This window comes from Macaca mulatta, chromosome 17 (genome assembly GCF_049350105.2).
Source record: "Macaca mulatta isolate MMU2019108-1 chromosome 17, T2T-MMU8v2.0, whole genome shotgun sequence".
NCBI lineage: Eukaryota > Metazoa > Chordata > Mammalia > Primates > Cercopithecidae > Macaca > Macaca mulatta.
Window position 1 is genome coordinate 2,061,019 of NC_133422.1, and position 18,277 is coordinate 2,079,295.

At 40.0% G+C, this 18,277-nt stretch overlaps 1 protein-coding gene across 34 annotated transcripts in view; it reads left to right on the forward strand.

Annotated features, from left to right (window-relative positions):
• Positions 1-16,693, forward strand: part of PSPC1 (paraspeckle component 1) — a 105,795-nt gene extending 89,102 nt beyond the window's left edge. For 7 of the 34 annotated variants that reach the window (XR_013407604.1, XR_013407587.1, XR_013407593.1 and 4 more), the window contains 3 exons: positions 14,578-14,675; positions 15,543-15,903; positions 16,429-16,693. Coding sequence is in view for 8 of the 34 variants with exons in the window: in XM_077973616.1 (XP_077829742.1) it covers positions 1,886-1,925 (40 nt within the window). In the remaining 26 variants the exon portion in view is untranslated. Of the gene's footprint in view, positions 1-1,885; positions 2,049-7,300; positions 7,422-14,577 lie in introns of those variants that run through there. The other 27 variants (XR_013407603.1, XR_003724095.2, XR_013407592.1 and 24 more) reach the window with 9 other exon arrangements.
• Positions 16,694-18,277: the final 1,584 nt, after the last annotated feature.

Here is an 18,277-nt window from a genome sequence, read left to right on the forward strand (position 1 = left end):
GGAAAAATGGAGTCATGGTGTGGATTTAGGAGTAGAGGTTTTAGTACCAATTGAAGTGTTTGGATGAGTATCACAGATTGTTTATTCATTCAATAAATTTTTATTGAACATTTTTGTCTCAGTCTGTGCATATAATAGTGAAGAAAACAGACACTGTCCCTACCTTCTTTGAGGTTGAAGTCTAGCAGGTGGCAAAAGAAAAACTGGGAGAAGAAAGTGCATAAAGAAATTCTTAGATAACTCCATTATACTAAAGGGTCAGAGCAAGAATAGCCAGCAGGGAGGACGAGTAAATAGTCCAGCTCTTAATAGACATTGGTAGAATATGTACCCTGCCTAGAGAGGAAAGAGAAGAAAGTTGGGATGGATAGATAGGAGTTAAGATATCCTACTGTGGGACCAGAGAGTGGAATAGGTTGGCGGAATGGGAGAAGACTTGTTTTCAACGATCAATATAAAATTTAGAACTAAAATCACGGTGTATGTTCTTTGTATTGATTGGCTATACCAAATACAATGGCGTTTGGTCTTGGTGGAACCCAAGCGGTAAGAAGACCAAAGGACCTGGAAGTAAGTTTAAAACGCCTACCTGAGGTTTCTCCAGGAAAGTAGACTTTTTCTAATTGAGGTTTAAATGAAGGCTACTGGTTTTATAAGTTTCTGTATTTTTTCTCTCACGCCTTTTCTTCCTTTGTTATACATTGAAGAAAAAAACAACCAACACAAATGGGAGAGGTTCACTGCTACGAGCAGCTCATCAGGAAATGATCAGAAGGGTCTTCTAGCAAAATGTAACAACTAGAACTCATTGTTGATGTGATTATCCATATATAGTTTCTATAGGTGATCATTATATATACTTCTTCAGACATTGATGGTCTAGTTAATTCTTCCAGTAATTGAACTTTAAGATGACAGTGTGGCTAAGATTTGCAGAAGAAATAATTCAGTAAGAATTGTATGTGATGAAGAGGACACCTAATCCTCTCAGGTTTTGATGCATTGAATATATTGTACCAACATAGATTGAGAAACTCTTCTACAAATACTGGGAGGAGAAAAAGCATGTAATTAATGGTTTGAGACTTGGTATTTCACGTTAATGGTTCCTGTTTATGAGTGGATAGTTACTCAGGTACTGTGAGGAGTTCTTAAGAGTTACCGGTTTCCCTCTGCCCCGTCCTTTTTTCAGTTGCTTGTTTCCTTTATCATGGTCTTTGCCCTCATATTTATTATGTTCAGTTGGATGAGTTACAGGAATTTAAAACACTACCTGTAAAATCGACATTGCTTTTTTGGATTGCTTTTACATATGGTGATTTCAAATGTTTTCTAAGACCAGACCAGATTAACATTTTTCTTAGTTATATGGTAGACATTACTCAGTTCCTGCATTTTGATTTTAGTCTCTGCTTGTGAAATATGTCAGTTATATTCTTTTCAGCATCCTGGGCTCTCTATTTTATAGTAAGTACAAGTTAGGAAGAATGGGAATGCCACCAAGTCTGGGGACCTGACCTCTGCAAGAAGCATTGTTTTTTCTTCTCTTCTTGACAAGAGATGATGAAAACTTGGGATTATGTGTAATTCAGCATATGCAAAGGGTTTTTAAATGTTCCAGTTGACATTATTTTACAGTTTTGGTTAATACTCACATTGTGGTAGTATATATAGTCTTAAGTACTTTTGGAGCATAAATAAATGGAATCAACTCTAGTTTCCCCAAACTCATTTTTTTTCTATATAGCTAATCTAGTATGAAATATACATTTGATCACATACAGTTTTCATGTGTGTTTTCCCCGTGTTCAGTGTCTTTCCCAGTTCCTTAATTTTGCCTGCTCATTATCATCCTGTGTTTATTTTGTTTTTGTCTTCCCCCTAGGCTTCCCTCTGGAGGCCTGCCTTCTCCTGCCCCAGTCTGAACTGGTGCTGTCTAGAGCAGCCGGAGCAGAACTGTGCCCTTCAGACCTCAGTGCTTCTCTGGGTTGAATGTGCTCTTGGCTGGATTATCATTAAATGAACACTTGACAGCTGATGTTGACAGTTGACTATAAGTTTTCTGTTTGTGCTTTAATAGTTATTTTCCTTTGGCTAGTGCACACGCTGACACATAAAATAGCCTGGGTGCTAGTGTGGAAATACTACAATGAGTTTCTTTTTTTCTTTTTTTTTTTTTAAGAGTCTGTCGCATCATTAAAAGTAACATATTTTAAAATGCTAATTTAATGTGAATCTTTCTTTGATGCCATATAAACTAATAAGCAAACAGTGTATTTGGTCAACAAAATGAATGGTTTCTAAACAATCCATAGGGTCCATAAATGAATTGCAAGAGATTATGTCATTGTTATATTTGTGAAGGGCCTGGATTGCTTGAGCTGAGTTATTAGACGCTCAAGTCATAGATTAGGAATAACTGATTCTACAGTAGGTCTGGGTGGCATGGAATATAAGCTCCATCCAGCAAGGATTTGCTCCATGGAAGATAAACGCAGCCAGTGTCGGGTAGATATGAGGTGCTCCTGTCTTCCAGCAACTCCAAACAAGTGCTAAACGTTAGAAGACAGCACATTAATTATGAAGCAATGCAGAAAAGATCTAAGGGGGAAAGAAAAGGATGATCAACATCAATAATGGTATTAGCACTTTTAATAGTCAGCTTGAGACTTGTCTTACATGTGCATGAATTGAGAGGCAGGCGGAAGGAGAAATTCAAGAATACACAGTACAAAATAAGTGTTGGAATCTTGTTCTCAATAAAGCACTCATCTTGTTTTCATCAGCTTTTAGAGCATCGTGTGACAGGAGGTTATCTAGTATCCCATTATCTGTAGGAATCACCTGCTGTGTGTACAGTTCAGTAGTAGTGCTAGGTACACTTTGGTACCTTGACGGATTACACATGAAACCTGTTGCCCAATGTCAATGTGTTACGGGGAGTTTGACAAAGAGAAATGCATGTAAGATACAATAATTGGGAAGGATTTTCATAAAATGCTCTTGTTTGGAGGTGAGAGGATTAGATAACCATTCAGAACAAAAGGGGAACTAGTGTCTATCTTGGTGAGTGTGTCCAGAGATTTGGGGAGGTAGAAATACCTAGGTATCAACTTCAAATGAGCTCTATCTGTTTTGGGGAGTAGATATGATCAGAGTGGGCCACTGTGAGCAAAGGCTGACAGTTTTATAAATGTGCAGAGAGCTGGTAGGAACCCAAAATGAGGCTGTAAAACAAATCCGGAATCTTTACTCTGTGATAAAGACCCATTAAAAAAATCAGGAGATTTTTGGCAAGAGAACGACAGTAGTCAGATTGCTATTTCAGATACCTAGTGATTGGCAGCAGGATGCATTGAATGGCCTTAACTGCAGGAAGCGAGAGCAGTTGAGATGTGGGATAGTGGAATGGAGAAGAAGGGCAGAAATCAAGACGTGGGTTGATTATGATATAGTCACAACTGGGTGGTCAACTTAATATAGGGGATTTATGTGGAAGAAAGAAGGCAAGGATGACAGTTTGAAACAACCAAATGACAGTTTTTTTGGTGCTGCTGAGAAGAGGAGAAAGGGCAGATGGAAAGGTTGGGGCCCTGTGCCATCTAGAAAGTGGGTTCAGCACAGGAAATCCTGATGCTCGGGGAAAAGATCTTGGCTAGAGAATTGTCAGTAAAGTAAGCAGCAATTGATAAACGAAAATATGAGACACAAAACATTTGCCAGTGTCAAATGTATATAGGTTAGGGGGCTGAGATGCCCTCTGTACATCCACAGAGAGTGATTTCAGTGTCCCCTGCAGGACTTGGTGACTTTGAGTCTTGTACTGGAATACATGGAAACTGTTGAAGCTCCATAGAACACTGCAGTTGCATTGATGAGTTACAGAAACGCACATCCCAAAGAAGTGTACATGTAACATATACTAAAGATGGCATTATTTTTTAATATTAATTTAAATTTTTTGAGTTGGAGTTTTACTCTGTTGCCCAGGCTGGTGTGCAGTGGCACGATTTCGGCTCACCACAACCTCTGCCTCCCGGGTTGAAACGATTCTCCCATCTCGATTTCTCGAGTAGTTGGGATTACAGGCGTGCACCACTATGCCCAGGTATTTTTTTTTCTATTTTTAGTAGAGAGGGGGTTTCACGATGTTGGCCAGGCTGGTCTCGAACTCCCGACCTCAGATGATCCATCCACCTCCGCCTCCCAAAGTGCAGGGATTACAGGCATGAGCCACCGTGCCCAGCCCTAAAGATGGGTTTATTCATGCTTGGTCAGTGGCCAACATGAGAAAATACAGAAACGCTAAGTGGACTAACCCCATTCTCTTATTCCTCAAACTTAAAAGTTACCTAAATAGGCCCTTCATTATAGCCATCATTCAGATCCTCCTTTGAGATCTAGAAATAATTTTTATTACATTATCGCACGTTAGAAGAATACCTAATAAAAAACAACAGCCTTCAAATACTGTTTATACATAAACTATATTTTTGAATTTTTTGAATAGTAATGTGCACCTGGCACACAGAAATCAAGATACAAAGTGATGCAGAATGATAGTAAATTTCTCAGTATCATCTAACAGCCATCCAACTTCTCTATCCAGGAGCAACCACTGTTACTAATTTCTGTCGTATCCTTCCAGAAGTTTCTGTAGTCATAGATATATTTGTATATATTCTTAATACATCCACATGTCTCAACTTTTTTTCATGATCACTTCCTCCACAGAAGGCCTTTTAGACATTTTTTTTCTAATTGACCCCCCTCCACTGAGATGTTGACAACCTGGATAACTGGATGATTATGAGTCTGTCTGTGAAATCGGTGCTGCGTACATAAAAAGTACGAGTTTTGTCCTCTCCCTCCCCTAAGTAATTTTCTCCCCCTTGGGAGAGGGGTTGCTCTGTTGAAAATGCAAGATGTGGAGCAATGCCATGGTAAGTAGCTGGGAGTTTTTTTCCCTGAATAAAATGGGAATTCAGCAGAGAGACTTGGCCCGGGTTATGATACGATGTAGCGCGCCGAGACGGAGTCTCACTTTTGTCACCAGGCTGGAGTGCAGTGGCGCAGTCTCGGCTCACCTCAACCTCTGCCTCCCGGGTTCAAGCGATTCTCCTGCCTCAGCCTCCCGAGTAGCTGGGATTACAGGCATGCGCCACCACAACCAGCTAATTTTGTGTTTTTAGTAGAGATGGGGTTTCTCCATGTTGGTCAGGATGGTCTCAAACTCCTGACCTCAGGTGATCCACCCACCTCGTCCTGCCAAAGTGCTGGGATTACAGGCGTGAGCCACCACGCCCGGCCAGCTTATTTTTTTAGAAAGGAATTAGGTTAGCTATTTAATGGATAATTGACTGGAGGAGAGCGAGAATCAAAGCACTTAGATCAGTTAGGAGAGTTGAAAGAGGTGATGGTGGCTTTGTCTGCAAAGATCCCTGTTGGCAGATAAATATGTAAGGGGAGAGAGAATAAAATGCATATAGCGGTAATGGCCTAAAATAAAGCATGTCTGTGTATATTAATGACAAAAACTGCTGGATACGATGCCTCCGAAGACATGTCAAGGGTGGTTGTCTATGGAACCCACAGCTGTAGGAAAGGAAACTGGGAAATGAGAAACTCAAGTCTGAGTTTTAACCTTGAGGTCATTGTAAGTTTTTTTGTTAGGGATTTGGGTGTATAAATAGATGACCACAGAAGGAAACTAAAATGGTCAAAATTCCCTATTTATCTCACCCTCTTATTCCAGTCTCCTCTTGACTGGAGAACCTGCTTATTGCCTGCTTCCTCTGCTCTTGCTGCTACACTAGTGGCGATTGTGCATTTTTATGTTACATTATCTGGAGTTAAATTCCAGTGCTCTTTCTGTTAGATTGAATTACTGTTATCTAATACACAATCTTCAGGCCTTCTGAGATGTTCAGGGAGACCTCCTTAAGGTGTGAATACTCTCCTAGAGGTGCTTTCTGTGCTTTTGTTGAATTAGTGAACAGGCCATTTGTCTAAGATGAACAAGTTATTAGCAGAATCAAAATAGGATTTCTTTATACCACATAGTTTTTCCTGAAATGATCACTGCAAAATTATTGGGAGTGCTTTTAATGAGCCCTGATTATGACTGAAAATGGGAAATAGTCTGTGTTCTAACAAAGGGACTGCAGGAAATTCTGAGGTTCACATGGCGCTTACAGATGTGCTGTTAATAATGCCTTGCCAAGGGCCAAGGGCTGTGCTGGGCTGTGATGAGGCGCAGTGCCATGCAGCTTTGCTGAGGGGAAGCGCCTGCATTTACAATGATGTGAAGGCAGGAAAAATTTGACATGGTAGATTTACAACTACATGTTACGGCTTTTCTTATACTTTGTTTTTCTGTTACCTATTAATCTGGTCTATAGAGTCTAAATTGCTCAAACTTTGTGGCAGCCAATAAATGAAATTTTGTACATTTATAAAATGTGAAAGATACTTTTTAAACTTGCCTTCTGTTTTTAGACTTTAGTCTCTTTTTAGAAGATGTATTGTCATTCTATGTTAAAGCAAACCATTAAAACATGTAATGATCCTAATGTATTTTCATGTAAATACAGTTATTGGATACACTTGTAATTCACAAGTAGTGTTCCCCAGTGAGAGTTCAAGTGGTCCCCAGTGAGAGTTCAAGTGGTCCCCAGTGAGGGTTCAAGTGGTCCCCAGTGAGAGTTCAAGTGGTCCCCAGTGAGGGTTCAAGTGGTCCCCAGTGAGAGTTCAAGTGGTCCCCAGTGAGGGTTCAAGTGGTCCCCAGTGAGGGTTCAAGTGGTCCCCAGTGAGAGTTCAAGTGGTCCCCAGTGAGGGTTCAAGTGGTCCCCAGTGAGAGTTCAAGTGGTCCCCAGTGAGGGTTCAAGTGGTCCCCAGTGAGGGTTCAAGTGGTCCCCAGTGAGGGTTCAAGTGGTCCCCAGTGAGAGTTCAGGTGGTCCCCAGTGAGGGTTCATGCCAGATGGGGCAGCAGAAGAAAGGATCCTGACTGAGGCTGGTCGTCAGACCTCGTCACGGATTTGGGTTAGCACCTGTTTCCCCTGCATTTAAACAGATGATCAGCACATAACACTGCAGTGATATTGGAGTAATTACCCCCAACACAACATTTTGGCATTATTTAATGCACATGAGTATGTAATGGATTCTGCAAGAAATATTTTTCCTAATTTGATATACATGTTATCTTCAAAATAAGTAACAGTGAGGTGCTGTTTTTAAATGGTTTTACGTATGTGGTGTAAAATAAACTATTGAATATTATTTGACAATTTGTTTCCAGCGGCTTTTCATGATATATGAACATGATTGATACATTAAATAAGTAACATTGGGATTCTTGGCTGTGGCAGTAATTTACTTGAAATATTGAACTTTTAAAGAAAATAGTGGAGGCTGTTCAGGTAAGTTCATAATAATTTCTTGAATTAAAAAATGCAATTTATTGTTACTATAGTCCAGCATGGTTTTAAAAACTTACCTTGATTATGCAGTGATCAATGGTAGTTTTTCTCTTGACTGTTTTTGTTTTGTTTTTTCTATTATGCTTGAGAAATTCGTGTGATCACAAGAAGATAATTCTGGATTTTGTTTTTGAGATGCCTTTGTAGGGATTTGGGGACAAAATTAAGGTTGAAAATTTTCAGTGACATGTTTCACTTCCTAACTAGCACTTGCCTCACTACAGTTGCCTTGCAGATAAAGCAGACAGGTATTTTAAGATCCATTTCAATCTTTTCTCTAGAATTTGGTATTTTGCAAGTCTGGACACTTGAAATGGAGTTAATTTTTCCTTTGAGGTCATTAACTATGTTTGATAAAATCATCAAATTGTGCTTTATTCAACTATGAGTCTTTGCTGAACTTCACATTTCTTTGATAACTTACAGGAAACGTTACCATATAATCTTAAGAGGAAAAGATGGCATATATACATATATTTTTTTTTCCTGAAAAGGTTAACATTCTAACTGCAATGTTTAATTTTTCTTTAATATTTATCTAAACGTCAGTGTTATTTTTAATATTTATAAATGATTCCTGTGTTTGAACGTGGCCTTATTTTAGGTATTTATTTCTCAACGTTGAGTTGCTACATGAACTTACAAATAATTTTCTCTTTAAGAAAATGTAAAATTTTGCTTTTTAAAATTTAGGGTTAGCCTGTCAGTTATTCAGACTTTTTGAATTTTGTTCAGTGTGACTCAGTTTTCAGAAACGTAAGGTCTTATGAGCTCCTTTGTAGTCAATCCGTCCTATGTCAGAGGATGTCACTGTCGTGTATTGATCACCAATGATAAATCCGTTTTAGAATTTCATAGAAATGGAGTGGTACAGTATGCACTCTTTTTTTCTCTCCAGCTTCTTCCACTTCACATAATGTTTTGGAAATTCATCTGTGTTGCTGCATCTATCAGTACTTGGTTCTCATTCTGCTCAATGACGTGTCATTCAATGAATATGTCACATTTTGTTTTTCTAGTTTTCTGTTGATACGCTCTTGGGGCAGTTTTCATTTTGGGGCTGTTGTGAATAAAGCTACTGTGAACACTCTGGTACAGGTCATCATGCATTCATTTCTCTTGGGGAAAATTCCTAGGTTCGGTATCGCTGAGTAGAGAGGAGCTTATGTTTCTTAGTATAGGGCAGTTTCTTTCTTTCTTTCTTTCTCTTTTGAGACAGGATCTCACTCTGTCACCCAGGCTGGAGTACAGTCGTGCGATCATAGCTCACTGCAGCCCTGAGCTTCTGGACATAAACCATCCTCCAGCCTCAGCCTCCCAAGTAACTGGGAATACAGGCGTGTGCCACTGCATCTGGCTAATTTTTTTTTTCAGTGAGAGACAAGGTCTCTTGCTATGTTACCCAGGTTGGTCTTGAACTCCTGGGCTCAAGTGATTCTCCCACCTCGGCCTCCCAGAGTGCTGGGATTACACTTGTGAGCCACGCTGTCAGTCTAGGGCAGGTTCTATTAATATGTTTCTTAGAAACTGCCAAGTAATTTTCTAAAGGGCCTGTCCTGTTTTCTTTTCCCGTGAGCAATGTATAAGATTTCTGTTCCTCTGCATCCTTGACAACACTTCATACTGTCAGTCATGTTAATTTTAGCCATTTCGGTGAATATGTCTCCTTGTGGTTTTCATTTGCTTTTCCTCATAACTTGTTTTAGTGAGCCTGACATTGTGAACATTTTCCAATAACTTAAGATGTTGAGTACCCTTTGTATACTTTACTTTTTTTTTTTTTTTTGGCCATTCAGCCACCCGCTTTGTAAAGTATTCCTGCTTTTTCTTTGATCACCGTACACCCATATTGCTATTTAACTGGCTTTTGTGGTTTCATTGCCGTTTGCTGTTAAAACTCATTGACCTATGTGTAATCTGTGAATGTGAATATGAGTTTAAGCATAGATAGCTTTATTAGAATTCTGAGAAGCCAGATGATATTGGGAATCCAGAATTGAATGTTCATATTACAGATTTTTGCTTCTTACAAAATATCAGCTGAAAGATGGAACTTTTGTATTAAAACATCATCCAGTTAGTTGTCCAATTAACTGAAATTATATTTTAATATGTTAAATAATTTGTTCATCTATTGAAGTTATATTACATCAAAAAGTAGTATGTCCTTGTGGATCTGTTGTCAAGTTCTTTCATGTTTGTTGCTTTCATAGGCGTTTTCTCAAGTTTTCTTGGAAAATGTTGGCTTTTGAATTTTTTGCCTTATTCTTTTGCTATATCATTCACTGAGTCTTCTCTATTTCTTTATACTCTGTTGAAAATACATTCTTTGTTGCTTAAAGAGAATCTTCCAGTTAACACTAGAATAGAACAGCTTTGGTGAAAGGTAACACTGTATATTTTGACAGCTATGAATTGCTTGTAATAGCATTTAGTTTATTTATTGCTTTAGCAGCCAGTGTTGTGATCTGTGCCTTTGTCATGAAGGCAAAGGATCATATTCAGTTGTAAACACTCCTCTGTATAAGATTTCTCTGGTGGTTATGTTAGATAACATGGAAATCCCTACCCCTCCAAAATCTGCAGACTTCAGAGCATACCTTTCTCCAAAGGGAAACCCTGCTTTTGAACAGTGAACATGCTGGTTAAAAGAATGCTGGTCCCTGTGGCTCAGCACAACAGGTGTCTGCCTCACAGGAAATACTTGCCTTTTAGGGCATCTTTCAACATGCCATTGTTAAAATCCTGTTTCTTCAAGTTTTACAATTCATATATGTTGTAATTTGAACAACTCAGCCTTGATGCTCATTAGGTCATCTATTATCTGTATTTTATACATTCATTCCTTAGGACTTCTATTATATATAATTTATATATTACGTAACATATAACATGTAATACATGAATAATAGTAGACCTTGTGTCTTCAGGGAAAAGAGTATCTTCTTTTACTCAAAGGCTGGGAGAATGTTACATCCATTATTACATAGTTTACCATTCTCAAAAGAATGGGGCTTCTGTATTTAAAAATATCTTTACATTTTGTTTTATTCTTTGTTAGAGATAGATTCTCACTCTGTCACCCAGGCTGGAGTGCAGTGGCATGATCATAGCTCACTGGAGCCTTGAGCTCCTGGGCTCAAGTGATTCTCCCATCTCAGTCTCCCAAGTAGCCAGGACGACCTGTGTGTGCCACCACACTCAGCTAATTTTTACATTTTTTGTAGAGTCATCTCCCTGTGTTGCCCACACTGGTCTCAAACTCCTGGCCTCAAGCAGGCCTCCTGTGTCGACTTCCCAAAGTGCTGGGATTACAGGCGTGAGCCACCGTGCACAGCCTTGTATTTTAATGTTTTATTCTTTAAGTCACAGAAAAGTATGTGTGGTATTGACTGTTTACATTTCCGACCATATGAAAAATGTCTATTCAATCTTACGGGGTGGTTAGAGGGGTCTTTTTTCACTCGCTCTTGTTCAGATGTTTTGGCATGAGGATAAAATCTGCCGTTAATGTGTGTGCAGTTCTTAGTGACCCAATTTTACTCTGAAATTAAAGACAGGCCTGTGTTCAAGGTGGCGTCGTATGGTTGTTACAGTTATACTTTTAGGATTTCACTTAAAGGAGACCTTTTCTTTTAATTTGATTATTGGTTGTTGTTTTTTTTCTTATTTGGCAGTATCACTTTGATGGAGATGCTGTTCTTCAGAATGAGGAAATATTAAGTGCTGTCTTTGTCTTAGCTTTCTAGGACTTCACATATTTTGAAATCCATGAGTATCATTGAATAGATGTACTTGTGTGGTAGCTCATTATGATGGTTTTATTAGGGTTGATTACAATGCAGTGTACCATCAGCCTTGTCACTTTTTTTGTAAGACTAAACAGAACTCTAATAACTTGTCAAATTTTGAATACAAGTAATAAGAAAAAATTACCCTTTTAAAAATTAAATATTGGGCCGGGCGTGGTGACTCACACCTATAATCCCGGCACTTTGGGAGGCTGAGGCTGGTGGATCATCTGAGGTCAGGAGTTCCAGACCAGCCTAGCCAACATGGTGAAACCCCATCTCTACTAAAAATACAAAAATTAGCCGAGCGTAGTAGCATGCACCTATAGTCCCAGCTACGTGGGCAGCTGAGGCAGGAGGATCATTTGAACCCGGGAGGTGAAAGTTGCAGTGAGCTGAGAACACCCCACTGTACTCCAGCCTGGGTGACAGAGTGAGACTCCATTTCAATAAATAAATCAATAAAAATTTAAAAATTGGCCGGGCATGGTGGCTCACGCCTGTAATCCCAGCACTTTGGGAGGCCGAGGCAGGCGGATCACAAGGTCAGGAGATCGAGACCATCCTGGCTAACATGGTGAAACCCCATCTCTACTAAAAATACAAAAAAACTAGCCGGGCGTGGTGGCGGCGCCTGTAGTCCCAGCTACTCGGGAGGCTGAGGCAAGAGAATGGCGGGAACCCGGGAGGCGGAGTTTGCCGTAAGCAGAGATCGTGCCACTGCACTCCAGCCTGGGCGATGGAGCGAGACTCCGTCTCAAAAAAAAAAAAAGAAAAAGGAAAAATTTTAAAAATTGAAATTAAATATTGACAACTAAAACTTGGCTAAATTCTGGCCGGGCGTGGTGGCTCATGCCTGTAATCCCAGCTCTTTGGGAGGCTGAGGCGGGCGGATCACGAAGGTCAGGAGATCGAGACCATCCTGGTTAACACGGTGAAACCCCGTCTCTACTAAAAATACAAAAAATTAGCCGGGCATGGTGGCACCTGTGGTCCCAGCTCCTCAGGAGGCTGAGGCAGGAGAATGGCCTGAACCCGGGAGGCGGAGCTTGCAGTGAGCCGAGCTCGCGCCACTTCACTCCAGCCTGGGCAATAGAGCAAGACTCTGTCTCATTAAAAAAAAAAAAAAAAACTTGGCTAAATTCTGGAAATTACTTTTCTAGGTTTTAGTAATGGTTTATAAATTGAGTGTTCACATATTTGAGAAGCTGAGAATGCTTGAAGTTTTGAGTAATCCTGATGTTACTGAGAAGGATTAAGTGATCCTGTTGTCCGGTTTGGTTTATGGTTCTGTTTATTTTTCTTCTCAGCCTTTACTGTACCAAAGGCATAAACAGTTGTTCCTCCATTTCCTAGGAGGTTGCTTCTGCCCCCCTGAATATCAAAATCTGCAGATCCTGAAGTTTCTGACATAAAATACTGTAGTATTTCACATATCCTGTGCACATCCTCCTATATGCTTTAAATTACATGTTACTTATAATACCCCATACAGCGTCAATGCCATGCAGTTATATTGTTTAGGGAATAACGACAAGGAACAAAGTCTATACATGTTCAGTATAGACACAACCACTGGAGGCCTAACTACATTTTCTTTCTCTCTCTCTCTCTCTCTCTCTCTCCTTTTTTTTTTTTTCGAGAAAGGGTCTTGCTCTGTAGCCCACGCTGGAGTGCAGTGGTGTGGTCTCAGCTCACTTCAACCTCCACATCGTGGGCTCAAACGATCCTCCTGCTTCAGCTGCCAATTATGTGGGACAACAGGCATGTACCACCACGTGTGGCCAATTTTTGTATTTTTTGTAGAGACGGGACTTTGCCATGTTGTCCAGGCTGTTCTCAAATTCCTGGACTCAAGTGATCTGCCCACCTCAGCCTCCCAAAGTGCTGGGATTACAGGCGTGAGCCACCATGCCTGGCTTCTAACTGCATTTTCAATCCACGGTTGAGTATAAGAATACAGAGTCTATAAATTCAGAGCTTGCATACAAGAGTAGATAGTATGCCAAGTGCTGGTGGAAATATATAAAAAATAATTTTTTGTTCATTTATGCCATACCTTGTTTTAAAAAATTCTTACAGGCCAGGCATGTTGGCTCACACCTGTATTCCTAGCACTTTGGAAAGCCAAGGCTGGAGGATTGCCTGCGCTTAGGAGTTCCATATGAGCCTAGACAACATGGTAGAATCACATCTCTACAAAAAAATACAACTACTAGCTGGGTGTGGTGTTGTGCACCTGTAGTCTCAGCTACCTGGGAGGCTGAGGCAGGAGGATTGCTTGAGCCTGGGAAGATGAGGCTGCAGCGAGCCATGTTCATGCCACTGGTACTCTAGCCTGGGTGACAAAGCAAGACCCTCTCTCAAAACAAAAACAAAAACTCCAAAGATTTGATTACAGGGACCCCATGGGTCCTCTTGGGTTCCTGGAGTGCACTGGGGTGTCTGTGGGTCCCCTTTACTTGCAGGCACAGTTTTGACAGTTTCTGCATACGTGTTTCACATACACTTTTTGCGGGGACAGTTTCGGGCTTCATCCAATTCTCAGGCAAATTGAGACCCAAGTGGGTTTTAACAACACTGATCTAGGGTAATGATTTACAATATTTTTGGATCATGGACCCCCAACAGTTGAAAATTGAGCACACAGCTGTATGTTTGTGTATCCCAAAATGCAATTGTGTGTGACTGTATGAATAGTTCAGGCATATTATAAAACATATATAAGGATAACAGTACACATAAACCTGTCCTCTATTGAAATATTTTGGGTACACGCTCTTTGAAGAACGTTGATCAAGGTCTTACTAGGGTAAGAGTCTTTTTCTGATTGAGCACAACACACACATTTGTATTCCCTAGAATACCCTAGAGTGAGGGTCCTCTGTGGGATTTTGCATTACAAGGTTTCAAGCTGTGTTGTGCTGAAGTATCAACAATCTGTACAAGAGGGCTTGTGGAAATAAGGAAGGACTTAGCAAAATAAATTCTTAATAAATTATTAGCAGATCTGAAAATTATTTGGTTAAAAAAATTATTTGGTATTTGGGACTTAATACTGTTTACTGTAGAAGATAAAATGAAGCTGAATTTTAAGTCAGTTGATGTTCTTTGAGGAAATGGAAAGTACTTTGAATTTAAAAAAATCCTTACTGAATGGAAATAATCAGAGCACGCAGCACTAAATGGCATCGAAATCTCAATTACTGTTACAAACTTTATGAAATGAGTTAACTCTGATTTCTCTCATTGTTTATTGAAATCAGTTTTTAAAAAGGCTAAATCTGATTTCATTGTATTTCTAGGGTGATAAAAGAAAACGTGGCTGAAGTTACATGAAGTGCAGCTAGCAGTGTAATTCAGGAGTTAAGACCAGAAGTACTGGAATCCTACCTCCTTTCAGGTCAGTCCGTATCTGCTCATTGTTTCCTAACAGAGCCTCGAGTATTCATTTCTTCCTGTTTTTTTCTAGTCAGTTCTTCCTGATTCTGTGGACTGTAATGAACATAAGTCATGGTCCCAGTGTTTTGAGTCAGTAGAATATTTATGAACAGTTAATAGCTGAAGCTGAATCCTCTCCAGCGTGGCCTGTCTTGGTAGGAAACCCTGGCATCACAGCTGGTTTCTCAGCAAGTCGAGAGGGGACTTGAAGCTTTGCCTTGCCCTCCTCTTTCCTTACTGGTGTAATGCGTATATTGATTTGTCTTCAGGTAAAACTGGACTAAGAGGGGAAATGACATATCACAGATGTCTTGGAGTGAGGAGAGAGAAAAAAAAGGTCTTTGTAAAAAAATTTCCTATTGATTTTTAATGACCTCCAAATTTAGAATTTTAAACTTGTGTTCCTTTGGAAAGTATGTAATCTTAAAAATGGCATCAGAAAATCAGATGCATTCCTCCTCCTCTGCTTTCTACTTTTTCGGAGAAGGGTCACAATTTTTCTGTTCTTTTGTTACGTCACACATAAAATATTATTGAAACATTAATGCAGTCTTTATAACAAAATTCCCATGGGTACATTGTCATTCTAATAGATCCAGAAAGTATTAAGTGTATTTCTTTTCTAGCTTTTGTCTGGTGATACTAAACATTATTCTGTCTTATTCTTGCTGCTGCTACAAGTGGTTCTGGGGACAGGAGTGACTGTTGCCTGAGAGCTTCTTGGAAATGAAGGATCTCCCACACAGGACACAGACTCCTGCAAGTCGAAAAGTCCGTTTTAACTGTGAAGATTAGGTCATGTGTACTAATGAAGATGTTTCTTTTCTAGGATTTGCGCGCACTTGGTTTGAGATGATGTATTCCATAGTTTTGAGAAATTTTACCTTTTCAAAGTATCTGACACCTCATGCAGCACAAAAATGTGACAGCTGTTTGCATACTATACCCAGCTCTAGAAAGTTAATCTCAGGCTTTGGTTCTCAAGCCTGGGCCCTAGACCAGCAGCATCGTCATCTGGGAGCCTCAGAATGTACATTCTGAATCACACCCTCAGCCTATGCAACAGAAATTTTGAGGATGGAAACTAGAGAATAATTTTATATCGTCTATGGAGATTTTATTGAAATTAAACTTTCAAGTTGCTGTATAAGTAGGTCTCTGAAAATCCAAAGAACCAATCTCATATATGGGTAAGGAAATACATGGGAAAGGAAAAATGTGTACATAAGCTGTCTGTGGCATAGATCAAGCCTGTGGCATTCTGTGGCCTTGAGAGAGAAGGGGAGAGAGATTTTAAGCTTATCAAGTAGATTTGTCATTGGAACTTTAGGATTTTTAAATTTTGGTTAAAAAATGTGAATACTGTTACTTCAATTAAAGAACTCCTTTTATAGATTTTACTTTCTAACAAAGTGAGTGAAAAGAAACCGGTTCACTCCAGAAACATGTAAAGAAAGTAAAATTATTAAAATGCCAAATATTTAATTCTTGTGACAGTGAATCTACTTTTATTATAAAGAGTTAAGAAATTGCCATTTCCATGACAGTTTCTTCCTTCAACAATCTTAATATTGAACCTTGAATTTATTTAGGTCTGCCGGTCAGTGATTCTAGTCTAGCAAATTACTTTAGGACTGAAAGCTCTTGTTTCTTTAGAAAAATATACTATGGAGATTAGATCCTGTTTACTAGTGAAGACTCTGTCTCTTTTCCAGGTCAAAACATTTTGTGGGAAATATCCTGTTCGTGACCTGGAAGAAACAAGACAGAAAACAAATCTTACCTCACTTACGAATTTCTTACTCCATACAAGCAGTTCATGGATGTCTGGGCAATCATAGCACTTTCCATTTAAAAACATGCTACAGGGGCACATTTTCTGTGGTTAAAAATGATCTCTGGAATAATTGTAAACTGCAGTTTTCCTTTTTATCGAGGGTTTTGGCTTTTTATTTGTAAATTAAATCAAGATGTTACCAACTCCTTGGTGTGGTGGTCTTGCCAGCTCACGCTGGGGCTCACGCTGGAAGGTAGTATGGCAGCAATGCTCAAATTCAGAATAGCCAGCAAATCCCTCCTTTCAGTGCTCTGACTGGGAACCATTAGAGGGTTTTTAAAAACCATCCCTCATAGCCCACAATTTTGGGTTAACTCTCAAAGTTGGGAATAAGCAAACTGGCATTGTTGGGAGAAAAATCGTTTTTACTGAAGCATGAACTGGCTCAGGCAAGCAAATAGCGGGAGTTGGCACAGGAAGGCGAGCGTGCTGTGGGGATGCGTGGAGGCGTCACCTTCAAAACTAAAGTGGTGCCAGGAGGACCGATGCGTCCTTGATCTTGTTCCCATTTGACTGAATTGTGAACCACTTCACTGTCTTCACAGTCTTGCCACTTACCTAATGAGGCTTTTCTGAACCTAGAAGGAGACGTCTAGAAATCCCAGCTTTGCTATGTAAGGACCATTAGCTGCAAGTCGGTGGAAGTCTATAGAAAGCAGTGTGAATTCCATAGTGGTCTTGACTTAGCAAGGATTTGGGACAAGTCTAAAACTTCAGACTTAAAGCTTTGACACGTTAACTGCATAAAATATTGAACATTTTGAACTTCTTTAGCCTTTGTCAGTTCGCGACCCAGGTTTTTCACTCTGTTGTATGTTTCCTGCTTTTCCTTGTTTTGCTAATCATCCTCCTTGAGCTTTTCCACTGTTTTTATTCTGGGCATCCAATCCAGCCTTTCACGGTGTGTGCTTCCTCAGGCCCCTGGTTCACATGCCGAGTGCCCTGTAAGCCTCGCCGCACTAGTGTATGCTCACCAACAGTCTGCTTCGTTTGGGAGGGTGCTTCACTTCCAAAGCTACCCAGTACGACATGTACAGTGCAGCACAAAGCAGAACTCAGGAAGTAGCACCTGAGCTTCAAATAGACTTTCCTGATCATTCTACTGAGTAAGAGTCTCCACATTTAAGAATCAAGATAGGATTGACTTGTGAGGATAGTGTATTTTTGGACTGAAACCAAACTCCTCATGTCTAATTGTAGTTATTCAATGTTACCAGAATCCCTATTTTTGGCAGAACAGACAAAAGAATGTGTAGTGTACTTTCTACTACAGCCATTACAGCAAACTAGATCTGAGTGCTGTTGCTAGTAAATAGCCAGATTATGTTGTCCTTACCCAAGTAGACAGTGGAAAGGAACAATGGCAGAGGACATGATGCGAGTCTGGCCACAGCCGTGCATCCCATGTATGGCGATCTCAGTGCTGAGATCACCTGTCCTCGGCCGTGAACTGAATCATGTCCTAGTGCTGTATCCGACTTCATAGCTTTCCAGGGGAAAAGACTAGGAGATCTGTGACATGACTAGGTCACATAAGCTGTGCTGCACACACTTTACCCTACACGAAGTTGCCCTGGGCCTTGACCTATAGTTCTAAACGTCATCTATAAACCTTTTGGTAAGGTGCTGCCTGAGAACTGCTTTGTTTTTCAGAGGGATCATTGCTCAGGCTTTTTTCCCCAATAACTTGAACTATTTGGCAATTCCTGTTTGGTTTGTATCTTAGA